Source organism: Gossypium arboreum, chromosome 2 (assembly GCF_025698485.1).
Source record: "Gossypium arboreum isolate Shixiya-1 chromosome 2, ASM2569848v2, whole genome shotgun sequence".
NCBI lineage: Eukaryota > Viridiplantae > Streptophyta > Magnoliopsida > Malvales > Malvaceae > Gossypium > Gossypium arboreum.
Window position 1 is genome coordinate 76759332 of NC_069071.1, and position 14370 is coordinate 76773701.

General features: G+C 35.2%; 1 protein-coding gene across 1 annotated transcript; it reads left to right on the forward strand.

Moving 5' to 3' along the window:
- The first annotated feature begins 9076 nt into the window (after positions 1–9076).
- LOC108467283 (uncharacterized) lies at positions 9077–13067 on the forward strand. Its single transcript, XM_017767882.2, has 10 exons — positions 9077–9912; positions 10003–10140; positions 10764–10952; positions 11063–11200; positions 11330–11448; positions 11558–11690; positions 11793–11922; positions 12050–12129; positions 12241–12375; positions 12554–13067. Exons 1-10 carry the CDS (start codon positions 9466–9468, stop codon positions 12782–12784), a joined length of 1740 nt encoding a protein of 579 aa, XP_017623371.1. The 5' UTR covers positions 9077–9465; the 3' UTR covers positions 12785–13067.
- Positions 13068–14370: the final 1303 nt, after the last annotated feature.

The window sequence follows — 14370 nt, forward strand, 5'->3', positions numbered from 1 at the left end:
TTCCGTCTCTTTACTTCCAAACACATACGCAAGGTATGTTTCACACTCCTTTTCACATACCTCCGAGCGGTCATAGAAGATATTATCGTTGGCGTTCCTTTTAAATCAAGAGACTCGACTCGGACTACCTCATTATTTGCACTCCTCAAATCAATGGTTTTCCTTTGCAGTTCACCTTCGCATCATGTACGGTCACCAATCCATACCAAGAATAACATCAATTCATTAAATGGTAGAAGCATCGGATCGGTAGAAAACAGGATTCTCGAATTATTAGGGGCATCTCTTGCACACTTTATCAACGAGCACGTATTGACCCAAAGGGTTTGACACTGAATTACGAACTCGAGAGACTCAACGGTAGAGTCTTCTTGGATGCTAAGGTTTCACATACATATGAGTGAGTAGAGCCGGGTCAATCAATGCAATCACAATAGTATCAAAGAGAGTAAAAGTACCGGTGATAACGTCGGGGAGGATGCCTCCTCTCGTGCGCTGGATGGCATATGCTCTAGCAGAGTACGGGTCTCGGATCGGACAGCCAGATTAGAGGCTCCTCTCGATTACCACCCCTACCTCCAGAGATTCTCGGGGCCTACCTCCAACCGTCGTTCCACTAGGTCTTGCACCTTGCGTCTTATTCCTCTCATCTAGCTCGTGCAATCTCTAATGAAGTGGTCCTTGAACCGCATCCATAACAGCCCTATTAATGCAGACTTACCCCAACATTCACCTAGGTGTCGTCTTCCACATTGGGGCATTCAGTCTCTCTTGACGATTATTGCCCACACTAGCTACTGAAGTAGCTGGAGTCCGTCAATGGTCGGGCTCTAATGGAAATTCCCGCAATCGTCCTCGACTTCATCGGTGTCCTCCCCGAACCTCTTTACACCGAGAACGGAGCTTTACTCGTCAATCTTTTACGGTAATCTCTTGCTTCAAATTCAGCCTTCTTCTTCTCCTTCCCAAGTTCTTCCGCCTTGCAGCTCGTTCGACTAGTGTCACGAACTCCTTTATCTCCAAAATTCCCACTAGCAACTTTAACTCTTCATTCAATCCTTCTTCAAATCTTTTGCACATCGCAACCTCATCACCACACACTCCCGAGCATACGGCTAAGTCTTACGAACTCATGTTCGATTCAGATCTGATCATCCGCCTTGCTTGAGTTTCAAGAATTCCTTACGCTTCGATCGATGAACTGTTGACTAATGTATTTCTTTGAAATTGGATTGGAAGAAATCCCAAGTAACTCGTTCATTTGGGACTATGGAAATTAAAGTCCTCCACCAATAGTAAGTTGAGTCTCGCAACAAGGATATAGCACACTTAAGACATTCATCGGTGTGCATGACAGTTCATCTAACACTCTAATGGTGTTATCGAGCGTAACTCGGCCTTTTCGGCATCATCAAGAACTATGGCCTTGAACTCCTCGGCCCCACGCTTCCTAATCAAGTCCACGGTGGTTTACTCACCTCACGTGGTCGATGAATCGGAGGCATTGCGGGCTCTTGGGTGGAGTATTTAAATTCGGGAATGGTTGGACAGCCGAGTTGGTTCGGGCATATTGCGCGACCCACTCATTCATCATGGTGAAGAAGGCTTGTTTCGCCTTCATTTTGATTATTCGCAGATGATCGAGGCTCAACAGGCGGTGTCCCTTGCGCAGAGCAGCCGCTACACTTTCAACGTCATCCGCCAAGGGTCTCTACCGGGTTCCATTGCTAATCAAAACAAAAAACAACAAAAAATTTCAACCGTCAGAAGTCATCACATTATTAAGCACTAACAATTTGGCATGTATAGCTAGACTCACACGCGCTATGGTAGTCCTAGAACCGACTAAACCATAGCTATGATACCAATAAAATTGTAACACCCCTAACTAGTGACCGACGCCGGTGTCGGACACGAGGGGTTAACGGCCAAACCCTCTCAAGATACCAACCAGTTTGACATTAACAGTCAGGCTGGAAAACTGCGTCACCGTCGCCTTAAAAATCATATCTCAAGTTTCAAAACTCGGAAACTGATTTCGTAAATTTTCCCTGAATTTAGACTCATATACCCATCCATGGATTTATTTTTAGAATTTTTGGTTGGGCCAATTAGTACAGTTTATTAGTTAAAGTCACCCATGTTACAGGGACTGACTGCTCTGACCTTCACGCATTACAACTTGAATATCTCCCTGTACAGGGCTTTAATACTGGTTCCGTTTGTTTCTAATGAAACTAGACTCAAAATGGAATCTTTACATATAAGGCATGACTCCTAGTTCTTTCTGGATAATTTATGGTAAATTTTCAAAGTCGCGACAGGGGACCCAGAAACCGTTCTGGCCCTGTCTCACGAGAACCTTAATATTTCTCAGTATACCGCTCATATGGTCATTTCGTTTCGTCCATATAAAATAGATTCATCAAGGTTCAGTTCCATAATTTACTCACTATTTAATTCTACTTCTACTATTTTAGTGATTTTTCAATCTCATCTCACTGCTGCTGTCCGCAACAGTTACTGCAGAGACTATGCCAATTTCATGAATTTTTCCTTGGCCTTAATCATCCATCATACACGACACAAATTATGGCCACCTTATCAAAATTTGAGTTTCTAAGACTCGTGGCTATAGGTTCTAGCATCCCACTCGACGACCACATAGGCCATTTTCACATGGCTTAAAGTTTACAACCCACAATTCGACAAAATATAATAGCCTATACATGCCAAATGTTCTTCAACAACAAAAACAATACCACAAGATTTCAGCCGGTGTGATGACTTCAACGACGGTCCCGATCACGCAAACAATACGAGTCGAGAGACCTAAAATGGGTGACAAGAAAAACACCGAGTGAGTTTACAACTCAGTAAGTCATAAGCATTCATCAATCCATCGATAAAGTTACTACAACATGAAACAATAAACGAGGCTAGGTACTCATCCATATCGAATCTATACCAAGTCATACATCCACATTTCATATTCTACACAACAAGATATTTGAGGCATTTTCACACACTAACTCATTTCCACCACAATCATACAATTTCAATCACCACATAGATTTAAGGCTTACCAAATTCAACCCCGAGCATGAACATATTTTCTATTCGTCATGAGCTCGAGGTACTTACCCGATCCGCTGTCCGGGATTAGCTCGATAATGTCGCACACTCAAGTGCCAATTGTAATGCAAGAGCATATAGTGAATCCGCACACTTAGTGCTATATGTATTCAACTCGCACACTTAGTGCTATATAATCAAACTCGCACACTTAGTGCTGTACAATTTTAAACCCGCACACTTAGTGCCAATCTTGTCACCGTATCCATTTATACCCGCACACTTAGTGCCGAGACCAATACCTTATGTATTTTGCTGCCTTTATACATTCAACAATGGCATCATTCCATACACATACATTTCCATTTACACACCAACTCATTTAAACACATTTGCATATATATATTGATCATTTAAATCAACACCAAATATACGCTTAATGACTTACCTTGTGTTGGGTAAAACAGTCCAAGTCGGCTACTCGATGACCTTCGTCTTTCCCTTGCTTGATTCTCCTTCTTTAACTCCTTGAGCTTAATCAATAAATCAACTAGTTTAACCCTCTTGCTAAACATTCATAATTCAATTACACATGCATATGTATGTTTGTATATTCGCAACCATCCTCACTTATTACCCATTTGGTCAACAATCTAAGCCAAGATAAGGCTTCAATATGGTTGCCTCTAACCGAATACATGCACACCAATCTACTTCCTTTGGCCGAATATGCATGTCTATGTGGAGGCCAATTTTACACTTAATACTACACAAAAAAACAGCATACATTTTCCTAATTAACGATTACATATTGTAGTTCTATACACATCTCTCATTTATTTCATAACCAAACAACATCACAAGCAAATAGACACCTTAAAATAGTATGCATGTCATACCAATTCATCATGTGCAAACATATATTCATGTAGGTGCAATGGCGAATTCTCAAGTGGCTTATATCCAAATATACACACATATCCAAAGCTTAAATCTTACTTACCATGCAACATGCATGAATCATACTTATGGATATAACATGGCGAATACCACAACACCATACCGTTTCAATTTGGTCATGGTTAAACAAAGAACTTAGTATCTCATTCAAAAATGCTAAAAGAAAATCTAAGAATCCCCAATCCACCATCACATGAATCATTATCAAGCTTGATATTTAGCATGCAATGGCATTAACACCATATTCACTTTGGCCGAATTTCATTCCCATGACATAACAAAGATTTGAACCATGGGCTAACAAGAACATCAAGCTAGCAACTAAAATATACATGAATCTCATGGCAAAACATCAAACTTACCTTAATCTAGGTACAAGTATGGCCAAACCTCCTCCTAAACCTCTTCCAAACCAACATGAAACAAGAATTCCTTCCTTCTTCCTTAGAATTTTCAGCCCAAAGGAAATGAAAATGATGAACAAAATTCTTCTTTCTTTCTCCACACTCACGGCAATGGGCATGCATGAGACCATTTTTTCTTTTTTTTGTTCCTTTCATTATTAAATTCCCATGCTCACTATTTTGTTTTTTTCTTACATACACCATTGTCCCAACATGTTTTATGACATGTTTTACCCATAATCTCTTGTCATGGCGGCCACTAACTATTAGGGGGAAATTTGACATGCAAGTCCTCCCTTTGACTACATGCACTATTAGGTCCTTATAGATTAGCCTATCACTTTTCAAAAGTGTCACACAAGTCCTACTAACTAAATTTACATGCTATCGGCTAAATCGAACCTTGAAATTTTCACACATTCATAATTACATATTCTAGACAATAAATATTACGTTCAAACATTTCGGTGACTCGGTTTAGCGGTCCCGAAACCACTTCCCGACTAGGGTCAATTTTGGGCTGTCACATAGTCCGTCAGAGATTGAGATTAAGTCCGATATGACATATGAGGAAGAACCGATTCGTATTATGGCTCGCGAAGTTAAAGAATTGTGAAATAAGAAAAATTCGTTAGTGAAAGTACTATGGCATAAACACGGAGTTGAAGAAGCAACATGGGAGCCAAAAGATGCAATGAAAGAACGGTATCTGAACCTATTCACCGGTAAGATTTTTGGGGACGAAAATCCCTAAGGGGGGAAGTTGTAACAGTCTGATTTAGACCCTAATCAGAACGGTAGTTTCGGGACCACGAATTCGAGTCAGAAAAATATTTAAAAATTATTTTCTGTGTTTATTATGTGTGAATTTATATCTGTGAAATTTTCATGCTTTAATTTTATCGTTTGAGTGTCGATTTAATAAAAAGGGTTTAATCGCGTAAAATGAAAGTTTGATGGTTAAATAGAAAAGGGCCGAATTGTTGTTGTCTTTATAAATGGAGGTATTTATGTTGCAATTTGCCCTTGATAACATGAAATGGACGGTAGTGGCCTTATTATAACATGGTTTTATATTTTATTTCAAAGGTTAATTAGGTAAATTAATTAATAAGTTATAATATAATAAAACATATAATTAAAAGCCATTGCTCATCTTTTTCTCTTATGACCAAAATAACAAATGGAAAGAAAAGAACAAAAGCTTGGGGTATTCGGCCTTGTCCAAGCTTGATTCAAGGTTAGTTTTTGTTCGGTTTTTTTATAATTTTTATGTTTTTGAGACCGTTGCTATGTTATCTACAAAGCCCATGCTTGAATTTCTGATTTTGGTGAATATTTTGAGTTATGTCATTGATGAATATTTGAGTTTTGTGGTGTTAGTTTGTTAAATATGAAAGATATGTTTTGGATTGATATGTTTTGTATTGGAATTTTTTATGATTTTAAGTAATTAGGACTAAATTGAAAAAATAATAAATTGAGGGACTAAAATATGAAATAAATGAAATGTATGGACTTGTATGAACACTAGGAACATTCGACCTAATCATGGTGTGTGCAAATTTTACATGTTTGTGTCTTATGCAATTTGGACTTAATTGTAAAAAGTGTAAAATGTCAGGGGTAAAATGGTAATTTTTCCATATATGTGTTTTTGGATTAAATTGAATAAAAATATGTTTGAATGAGTTTAATTTGAAAATGTTTAGATCAAGAACCAAATAAATTAGATTTGGATCGGGGGAAAACTAAAGTTGTCGACTAGTTGTCCCGTTTCGTTTTTCATCGTCCGAGGTAAGGTTATAAGAAAATAGATATCGTTAGTTCTAATTATGTATGAGTTTATATTCTGAAATTAAATTATGAGAAATTTTATATGTGAGAGCCGAATGTATATGTACAAAGGAATTAAGCTTACGAGTTCGTTTCGACTAAATTACAACGTCCGAAATCCTCTTATGAACCTTAGGAATAGCTAGGATTCATATGTCATGACATAGGATTTCGATATGTGATGTGCGAGTAAGACCATGGGATCGATATATGTGTGCGAGTAAGACCACACTTTATACGTTGGCATCGATATGTGACTTCGATATATGTGCGCGAGTAAGACCGCATTTTATACGTTGGCATCAATATGTGACTTCTATAAATGTGTGCGAGTAAGACGACGTTTTATACATTAGCATCGATATGTGACTCCGATATATGTGTGCGAGTAAGACCCTGTCTGGGACAGTGGCATCGATATGTGATTACATGTAAGACCACGTTTGGGACGTTGGCATTGTACGATATATGTGATTATCCATGTGTCCTATCCAATTCTGAATGGTTCATCGAGCAACGATAAGTTGTGATCGAATGTGTAAAACGAGCTAAAATGACCAGGTATGAGTTAGCTTATTACCTACTTGAAATAAAGTAAGTAAGTTACTTGATATTTGTTGCAAATGAAGAATGTATGTGAATATGGAAAGCGTATTCGACCTTTTTAATATATAATGTGAATATTTTTTAAATGATTCTTGAATATGTGTATATAAGATTATGTATATTCGCCAATGTGAAATTGTATATGGAAGTATATGTTATATATGAAATTATGATCTTATAAATAAATGTGAATATGATAGCCTAAATTAGTTTGGTTAAGTTGAGTGATGTTAACATTGAGTTATTTATTTGCTTATGACTTATTACGCTATGATAGCTTACTTTATGTATTTGTTTGCATTGTTTTATGTTTGATTATGGTTTAAGTTCATTTTGGTTATAATGCTATGTGCCATGGATGAATGGTATTTGTGATATGTGTTTTGTGCATTGAAGTTGGTTGATGATTTTGGATGTGGTATGAGTGAATTGGCTATGATATTTATATAATAGTATGAATTATGTTTGTTATGCTACCTTTGGTTAAAATGATTTGATTATGTTTTACATGTGTTAGTAATGGTTTAAAATTAGTTGATAAGTATATTTGGATAAATGTTGAAATGAGATAATGAATATATTTGATTGATAGTTCGACATTTGTATATATATTACATTCTAGCATATTATGCATTAGTTTGACATATACATCATTTCAAAGTATATATATTGAGGTGATTGGTCATGTGTTTTGGTAGTAAATTGAATGATGATTATATAGAGACAAAGATATTTCGGTTGTGGATTTATATTGATGTATTGGGAAGATATGATTTGCATTACAAATAGTTAAAATTAATGAGCTTAATACAAAGAATATATGTATTTGATATGTTTGTTATAAAATTCAATAAAGAAGTTATAATAGTTATAATGTATATTCAGTTATGATATTAAATATTATGATGTGTTTTATGGCATATTTTATGAGATGAATTGGTATGATTCTTGAGTATGATATTTTAGCATGGTGTATAACTTGTGAAGTTGGTATATTTTGATTTAGTCTTAATATTTATAAATTTTGTTTATTAAGTCATATAGAAATGGTGTGAATTATTTGTATGTATATTAATGACTGAATAAATTATGGATGTATAGTTAGTATTTTGCAAATAAATCTTAGTATGTTTTGACTGGTAGTATTGATAAAAATAGTCCATTTTAATTTGGTAATATGCGTATGAAATTGAATTGTAAAAGAATATTTTTGGCCATGTTATAATGTTATCTTTATCTTATATAATAATGAATATTACACTATGTTATAAGGTGATATGATATGATATATTAATGTATATTGATTGTGTTTCTGAAAGTCAATGCCGCATATATTTTATATGACTTTGAATTTTATTGAAAATTGTATTGATTAAAATTATGTGCTTAGTGTTTTAAATAAATTTATATTTTAGTTTTGTAATTATAACATATGTGTAAATGTGAATGTTTGAATGGCTCCCTATCAAGGTTCAAAGATAAATTGATATTATAAATTGATATCTCTTTCCAAATTCACTCTCGATATAGGATCAATACAAGAGCCAACTTCTCCCCTTCCTCTCCCTTCCCTTTACTCTAACTAGAAACATTACAACCAAACTGACTACCCCCTTTCATTCTTTCGTCCTCATCACGTAACCAAACATTACTCATGGTAAGAGCTCTCATAGACTGAGCTTTCAGCGGCATATCCCAGCCAAACTCCGCAACCTCAACCCTCAATGACATTTTTGCTTGATAAAACGAGTCATTATGCCCTAACTTTCCACCAAAGAAACAAAACAGAGTCAATCTCTCGTATTTAAAAGAGACATAAGAACAACTACCAGACGCAAACATCACTTTCTTGTTTCTCTTTAAAAGGCATTTAACATATAATTGAACCCTTATATGTAACTTCGCAACCCTTTCCCTAGACTAGATCCGCCATATTCTAAAAACTTTCCAAGAAAATCATCCAATTGTCTAGCCATAACATCATTAAAGAAACCCGGGGCACATCATGAACTTGTACCCAAAAATTCACAAATATTAAAGGTACCCTCTTCAGATCTTCTCCCAATTTCAAACAATGTAACAACAGTAGATAATTATTAAAAGTCCACATAGACTCCTTTAATACCCTCTCCAAATCCATTTTATGGAAAAACTTCTAATAGCCGGGAAATCAATAATGCTTGCCATTAGAACCTATCAAATTATATATACTTTATGAAAGAAATATAATATATTTTAATTGTTACATGCTATCATCCCTATATCGCACGAAAGAAAACTATGTATCGCAGGAAAAGAAAATGAAAATTGATTTCCAAATTAGCAGATAATAGAATGGGGATAAAAATATTTAGCAAAGGATAATATAAATAATAATTAATGTCCGTTATTCTGAATCGTTTGTCTCGTCTCCTCCGTCTGCAGTGCATCCCTAATCTGAGCAAAAGTATTTACGCGTTTTGCGTTGCTTAATTCCTTATTATCCATTCCCTTTTCTCCTTTTCTTTCCTTATTTATATTTCCTTTTCTCACTATTTTTCTCTCCAATTTTCCTTCTTTCATTTCTCTCCAAATTTTCCCAACAATGGAGTCCGTCGATCTTCACGAACCCACCAATGCCAACCACGTTGACCACGGCTGGCAAAAGGTCTCTTATCCCAAACGTCAACGCAAGACCAAGCCCAACGCCGATCCCAACCTCCCCCGTTCTAATGGAACCCTAACTAATGGCTCCGCCAGCGTTTTCCGTTCCCTCGAGCAACAGTCCGAGGATCGCCGTCGTCGGATAGTTGAAGCTCAAAGAGCTTACGCTGCTGCTGCCATTGATGCCGATGCCAAGTCTAAGCCTAAAAGATCGGTCATCGATGATTCCGACGATGACGATGGCAGTGATCTGGATGGCGTTAAACCTAACGGGAAGCCAGCAGATGAGGAGAAGAAGGCGAAGCAAAAGAAGCCGAAGAAGCCTAAAGTTACGGTTGTAGAAGCCGCTGCGAAGATCGATCCCACTGATCTCTCTGCTTATCTCGCTGTAAGTGTACCAGGATGATAAATTTGATTGTCTTTTGCTTGGATAACTGGATTCATTATATAAATATTTTTAATTTGTTTGGGGAATTAGGAATTGAATGGCGAACAGCAAGAAATTCAAATGCAGAAGTTTGCGGATTACTATGGTAAGGCATTTCAGCTAGTGGTTGCGGGGCAGTTTCCTTGGTTGAAGCTTTTCAGGGAGAGTACCGTTGCCAAGCTTGCTGATGTGAGTTTTTTTTGTGTGTGTGTGTGTGTGTGTGTGTGTGTGCGCTCTGGGTTTTTTTATTATTATTTTATTTGATCACAATTGGAATTTGTTGATTATGTTAGCTAGATTGGAGGAATGAAGGAGGTTTTAACGCATTAATTTCTTGCATGATTGAGTGTTCAAATTGAGAACTTTTTACCAAAGCTCGATTTGTGGTTTGAGCAGATTAACGTGCTATCATCCATGGTTTTGCCAATAATGTGATTGGAATTTTTAGTTTTATTTGAGTAATCGTAAATAATTGCACTGATTTATGATCTTCCATTGCGCCATCTCAACTTTTGATATTATGTTAGTTTTAACATTTAAAATTATCCTACAATTCTTTTTATTTGAAGAAACATATCTTTTTGAATTGACCTCAAACTTTTTTCTCATGTTGTTTAAACTTTAATTGTTATTCTAAGGTTCTTTCCATCTGTCATTTTCAGACCTTTCTATGTGATGTCTTCACTGTCGTTATTGTGCTTACTCGTTTTTTTCAGATGTCAATTTGATTCCTTTTGGTCTCTATTGATCTTTGCTTAACTTTGTATTATATATTTTATTTTTCTGACCAAAGTGAATTTGTCCTTCAACAGATACCACTTTCACATATTTTTGATGCTGTTTATAAGACCTCAGCTGACTGGATAAGCCAACGATCCCTTGAGGCACTTGGTTTCTTTGTATTATGGTCTTTAGACATCATTCTTGAGGACTTGGCGGCCCAACAAGCAAGTGCTAAGGGCTCCAAAAAAGGTGCGCAACAGACATCATTGAAGTCTAAGGTAAATTTACTTGGCAATTTGGTTATTTTATTTGGTTTTTCTTCTATTCTTTTGGTTTCTGATGCTTTTGAGGTATCAGATGGGGTTTGATGTAGAAACATGCTATGCAGGTTGGTATATTTGTGGCATTAGCTATGGTATTGCAGCGTAAACCTGATGCTTTAATTAGTGTATTGCCAAAGTTGAGAGAAAATTCCAAATATCAAGGACAAGATAAGCTCCCCATTTTTGTATGGACGATAGTTCAGGTAAGTAGATGGGAAAAGAACTTTATTCTAACTGGTATATGAATCTGGAAGGCAGTTTACAATCTCTTAATCTTTACTTTTTGAGAAGCTTCTTATCTCATTTCATACATTAATGTTGTATTTGTTTAGGCATCCAAAGGAGATCTTGCTGTGGGACTGTACTCGTGGGCACATCTCCTCTTGCCTGTACTTAGTAGCAAAAACTGTAATCCACAATCCAGAGATCTAATTTTACAACTGGTGGAATGGTATTAGGACTTTTACAGTTTGTGCCTTTTTCGTCTTGGTCCATTTTTAACCTTTTAATTGAGTTACAAATTCATTAAGGTTTATTGAATTATTTTCCTTCTGGTGTAGGATCTTATCTGTCTCAAAAGCTCGGTCAATTTTAGTAAATAATGCTGTTAGAAAAGGGGAACGTTTGGTGCCTCCATCTTCATTTGAGATACTGATGCGAGCTACCTTCCCTGCATCTTCATCTAGGGTGAAGGTAGGTTAAAAGTTTGACTGCTTGAATTTGCCGTGTCATTGCTTATATGTTAAAATCATTATACTTTCTCGTGTTTTTGTAAGTATTATCCTATTGGTGCAGGCGACTGAAAGGTTTGAGGCCATATATCCCACAGTAAAGGAAGTTGCACTTGCTGGTTCTCACGGGAGCAAAGCAATGAGACAAGCGGCTCTTCAGATGTTCGCCTTTGCTATCAAAGCAGCAGGAGAAAGTATGCTTTTGCACCTGACAACTTTTTGTTCTTTGCATCCCTTTCCTCCAGCCCTACCTGCCCCATTTCTTTATCCACTTTGTTCGTATTGAAGTTTCAATGCTTGAGTGTATCTTTCTTTGAGCAGGCTCTCCTGAGTTATCCAAAGAGGCAGCTGGAATAGTCATATGGTGTTTGAACCAGAACGCTGAGTGCTACAAGCAGTGGGTGAGCTATAAGCTATTTTAGGTTTTAGCAAACCTTTATATGGAGGAATATTTTAGTTTTTCTAATTAACTTCATGTCGATTTATTCTTATTTTTTACTACATGTGAACAGGACAAGGTTTATCTTGATAATCTGGAAGCGAATGTGAGTGTTCTTAGAAGGCTTTCAGATGAATGGAAAGAACACTCCACAAAACTTACTACTCTTGACCCTTTGAGGGAAACCATCAAGAATTTTAGGAACAAGGTGCTTACTGTACTAAGAATAAACCATCCATCTAGTAGCTCAATAGAAATATATGTTACACAATTATTTTTATACCAGATTTTTAGATGATTTGCTCTAACATAAGGTAGGCAAACGTTTCCAAGTCATTTAAGATGTGACCTGATTTTCTTTTCTTTTTTTATTTTGTGATTCTCAGAATGAGAAAATGGGCAATGAGTCAGATGCTGCTACACGGGCACTGTTTCAGGATGCAGACAAGTACTGTAAGCTTATAGCTGGAAGACTATCGCGAGGCCCTGGGTGCCTAAAATCGTTGGCCTTTCTCGTCGTCGCATTTGGTGTGGGTGCTGCTGTTTTAGCTCCCAACATGGATGGTTGGGACTGGAACAAACTGTATGTAGTTATCAGCTCTCAAATCCCTGTCTAAAGGCTTCGGTTTAGGTATTTTCTTTCTCGGTTAAGTGCATTTTGATCTGGAGTTTCTAACTGGTAAGGGGAAAAAAAGGAAAAAAAAAGAAGTGTTATAATGTGGGATTTAGGAGAATAGTGTTGAGAACACAGGCTTTTGTCTTAAAGAAGCGAAGCCTAAGGATGAATGAAACCTTATTGCGAGGAGTTGGGTTTAGAGCAACTACATGTATTTCAAGTAATTAATATTCTGAAGACTGTTGTAGAATTGAAATAATTTGAGGATTAATCTTTTCAGAAAATCAAGTTGATTGGATTTGTTACTTCTCCATATCTGCTTTTCTATTAAACATTTCATCTGCAATTTGCTTTTCAGGACTCGGATGAGTACCTAAAAATAATAATTATAATATTTTCTGAATTGAGATTTCCTTGACTACCCTAATTTATGCATTATGAAAGTTGCCAGTAGAAAATCAAGGAAATGATTCAAATAAAAAGGTAGACAGCAGCTAATAATCAGGCAACTTTGGCTAAGCGTATTTGGGTTGAAGTTTCGAGAAAGCCTTTGAGCTTTTCAGTTCCTTTACTGAAAAAATAAATTAACTTTTATACATTTTAAAATGGGTAAATTAGTTTTTCTTTTAAATTTTATCCATTAAATAATTATACGAAATATTAATTTAAATTGTTAATTATTAATTTAGTCCTAAACTATAGTTAAAATATTACTTTTATCTTTTAAAAATAACAATAATTCTGAAATATTAAAGAAAATCTTTAAAATAAATATAAATTGTTACAAATATATTAAAAATTATGTTTAAAAATCAACAAATTTAATCTTCAATGTTTACAAAATTTATCGTTTTAGTTCTAATTCTAAAAAGTCAATAAATTTGGCTTCAACATTTACAATATCTGTTAATTTAGTCTTAATTATAATAATTAATTTTTTAAATTAAAACTTATATATATTTTAAAATTTTAAAATTATTTAAAAATATTTTAACCCTTTATAACCCATAGCTAATCCATGTGAGATATTAAAATAAGAAAACAAGCACACCAATTGCAAAAGAAATCTAAAAGTTAGGATACAACACAAAAAATTAGGGTAAACTACACCAATTGTTCCTAAACTTTGTTTAAAATTACATTTTGGTTGTCCAACTTTCAAAAGTTACATAATAGTCACTAACATTGTCAAATTGTTACAATTTGGTCACTTGTCTGTTAACTACCATTAACAGGATTATGTGACACGTTAATTTAAATACTTAATTACTAATTTAGCCCTTAAACTATAGTTAAAATTTTATTTTGATACATTTAAAAATTTTAACCATAATTCTAAAAAATAAAAATAAAAATAATGTTAAAAATTATAATAAAAATATTTAAAAAAACGAATCTGCTATTGATTTTTTTTTCTTTTTATCTTTTGTTATCTTTGTTTTCCTTAAGATGCTAGATTTCCATTAAAAAACAATAAATTCAGATCTATTAAAGTTAAAATTTAAATTCAAAGAAGCTTCTTCTGGGTGAATCGTGATGTTTTTATTTTATTTTATTTTAAAAATTGAGCTTTCTTTCAATATTAGG

What these genes read in the sequence shown, in the direction of transcription:
- LOC108467283 (XM_017767882.2), top strand. Translation starts at nt 9,466, where the DNA reads ATGGAGTCCGTCGATCTTCACGAACCCACCAATGCCAACCACGTTGAC. An exon ending in CCGTTGCCAAGCTTGCTGAT is followed by an intron (nt 10,141 to 10,763) that starts GTGAGTTTTTTT and finishes GTCCTTCAACAG; the next exon opens with ATACCACTTTCACATATTTT. An exon ending in AGACATCATTGAAGTCTAAG is followed by an intron (nt 10,953 to 11,062) that starts GTAAATTTACTT and finishes CATGCTATGCAG; the next exon opens with GTTGGTATATTTGTGGCATT.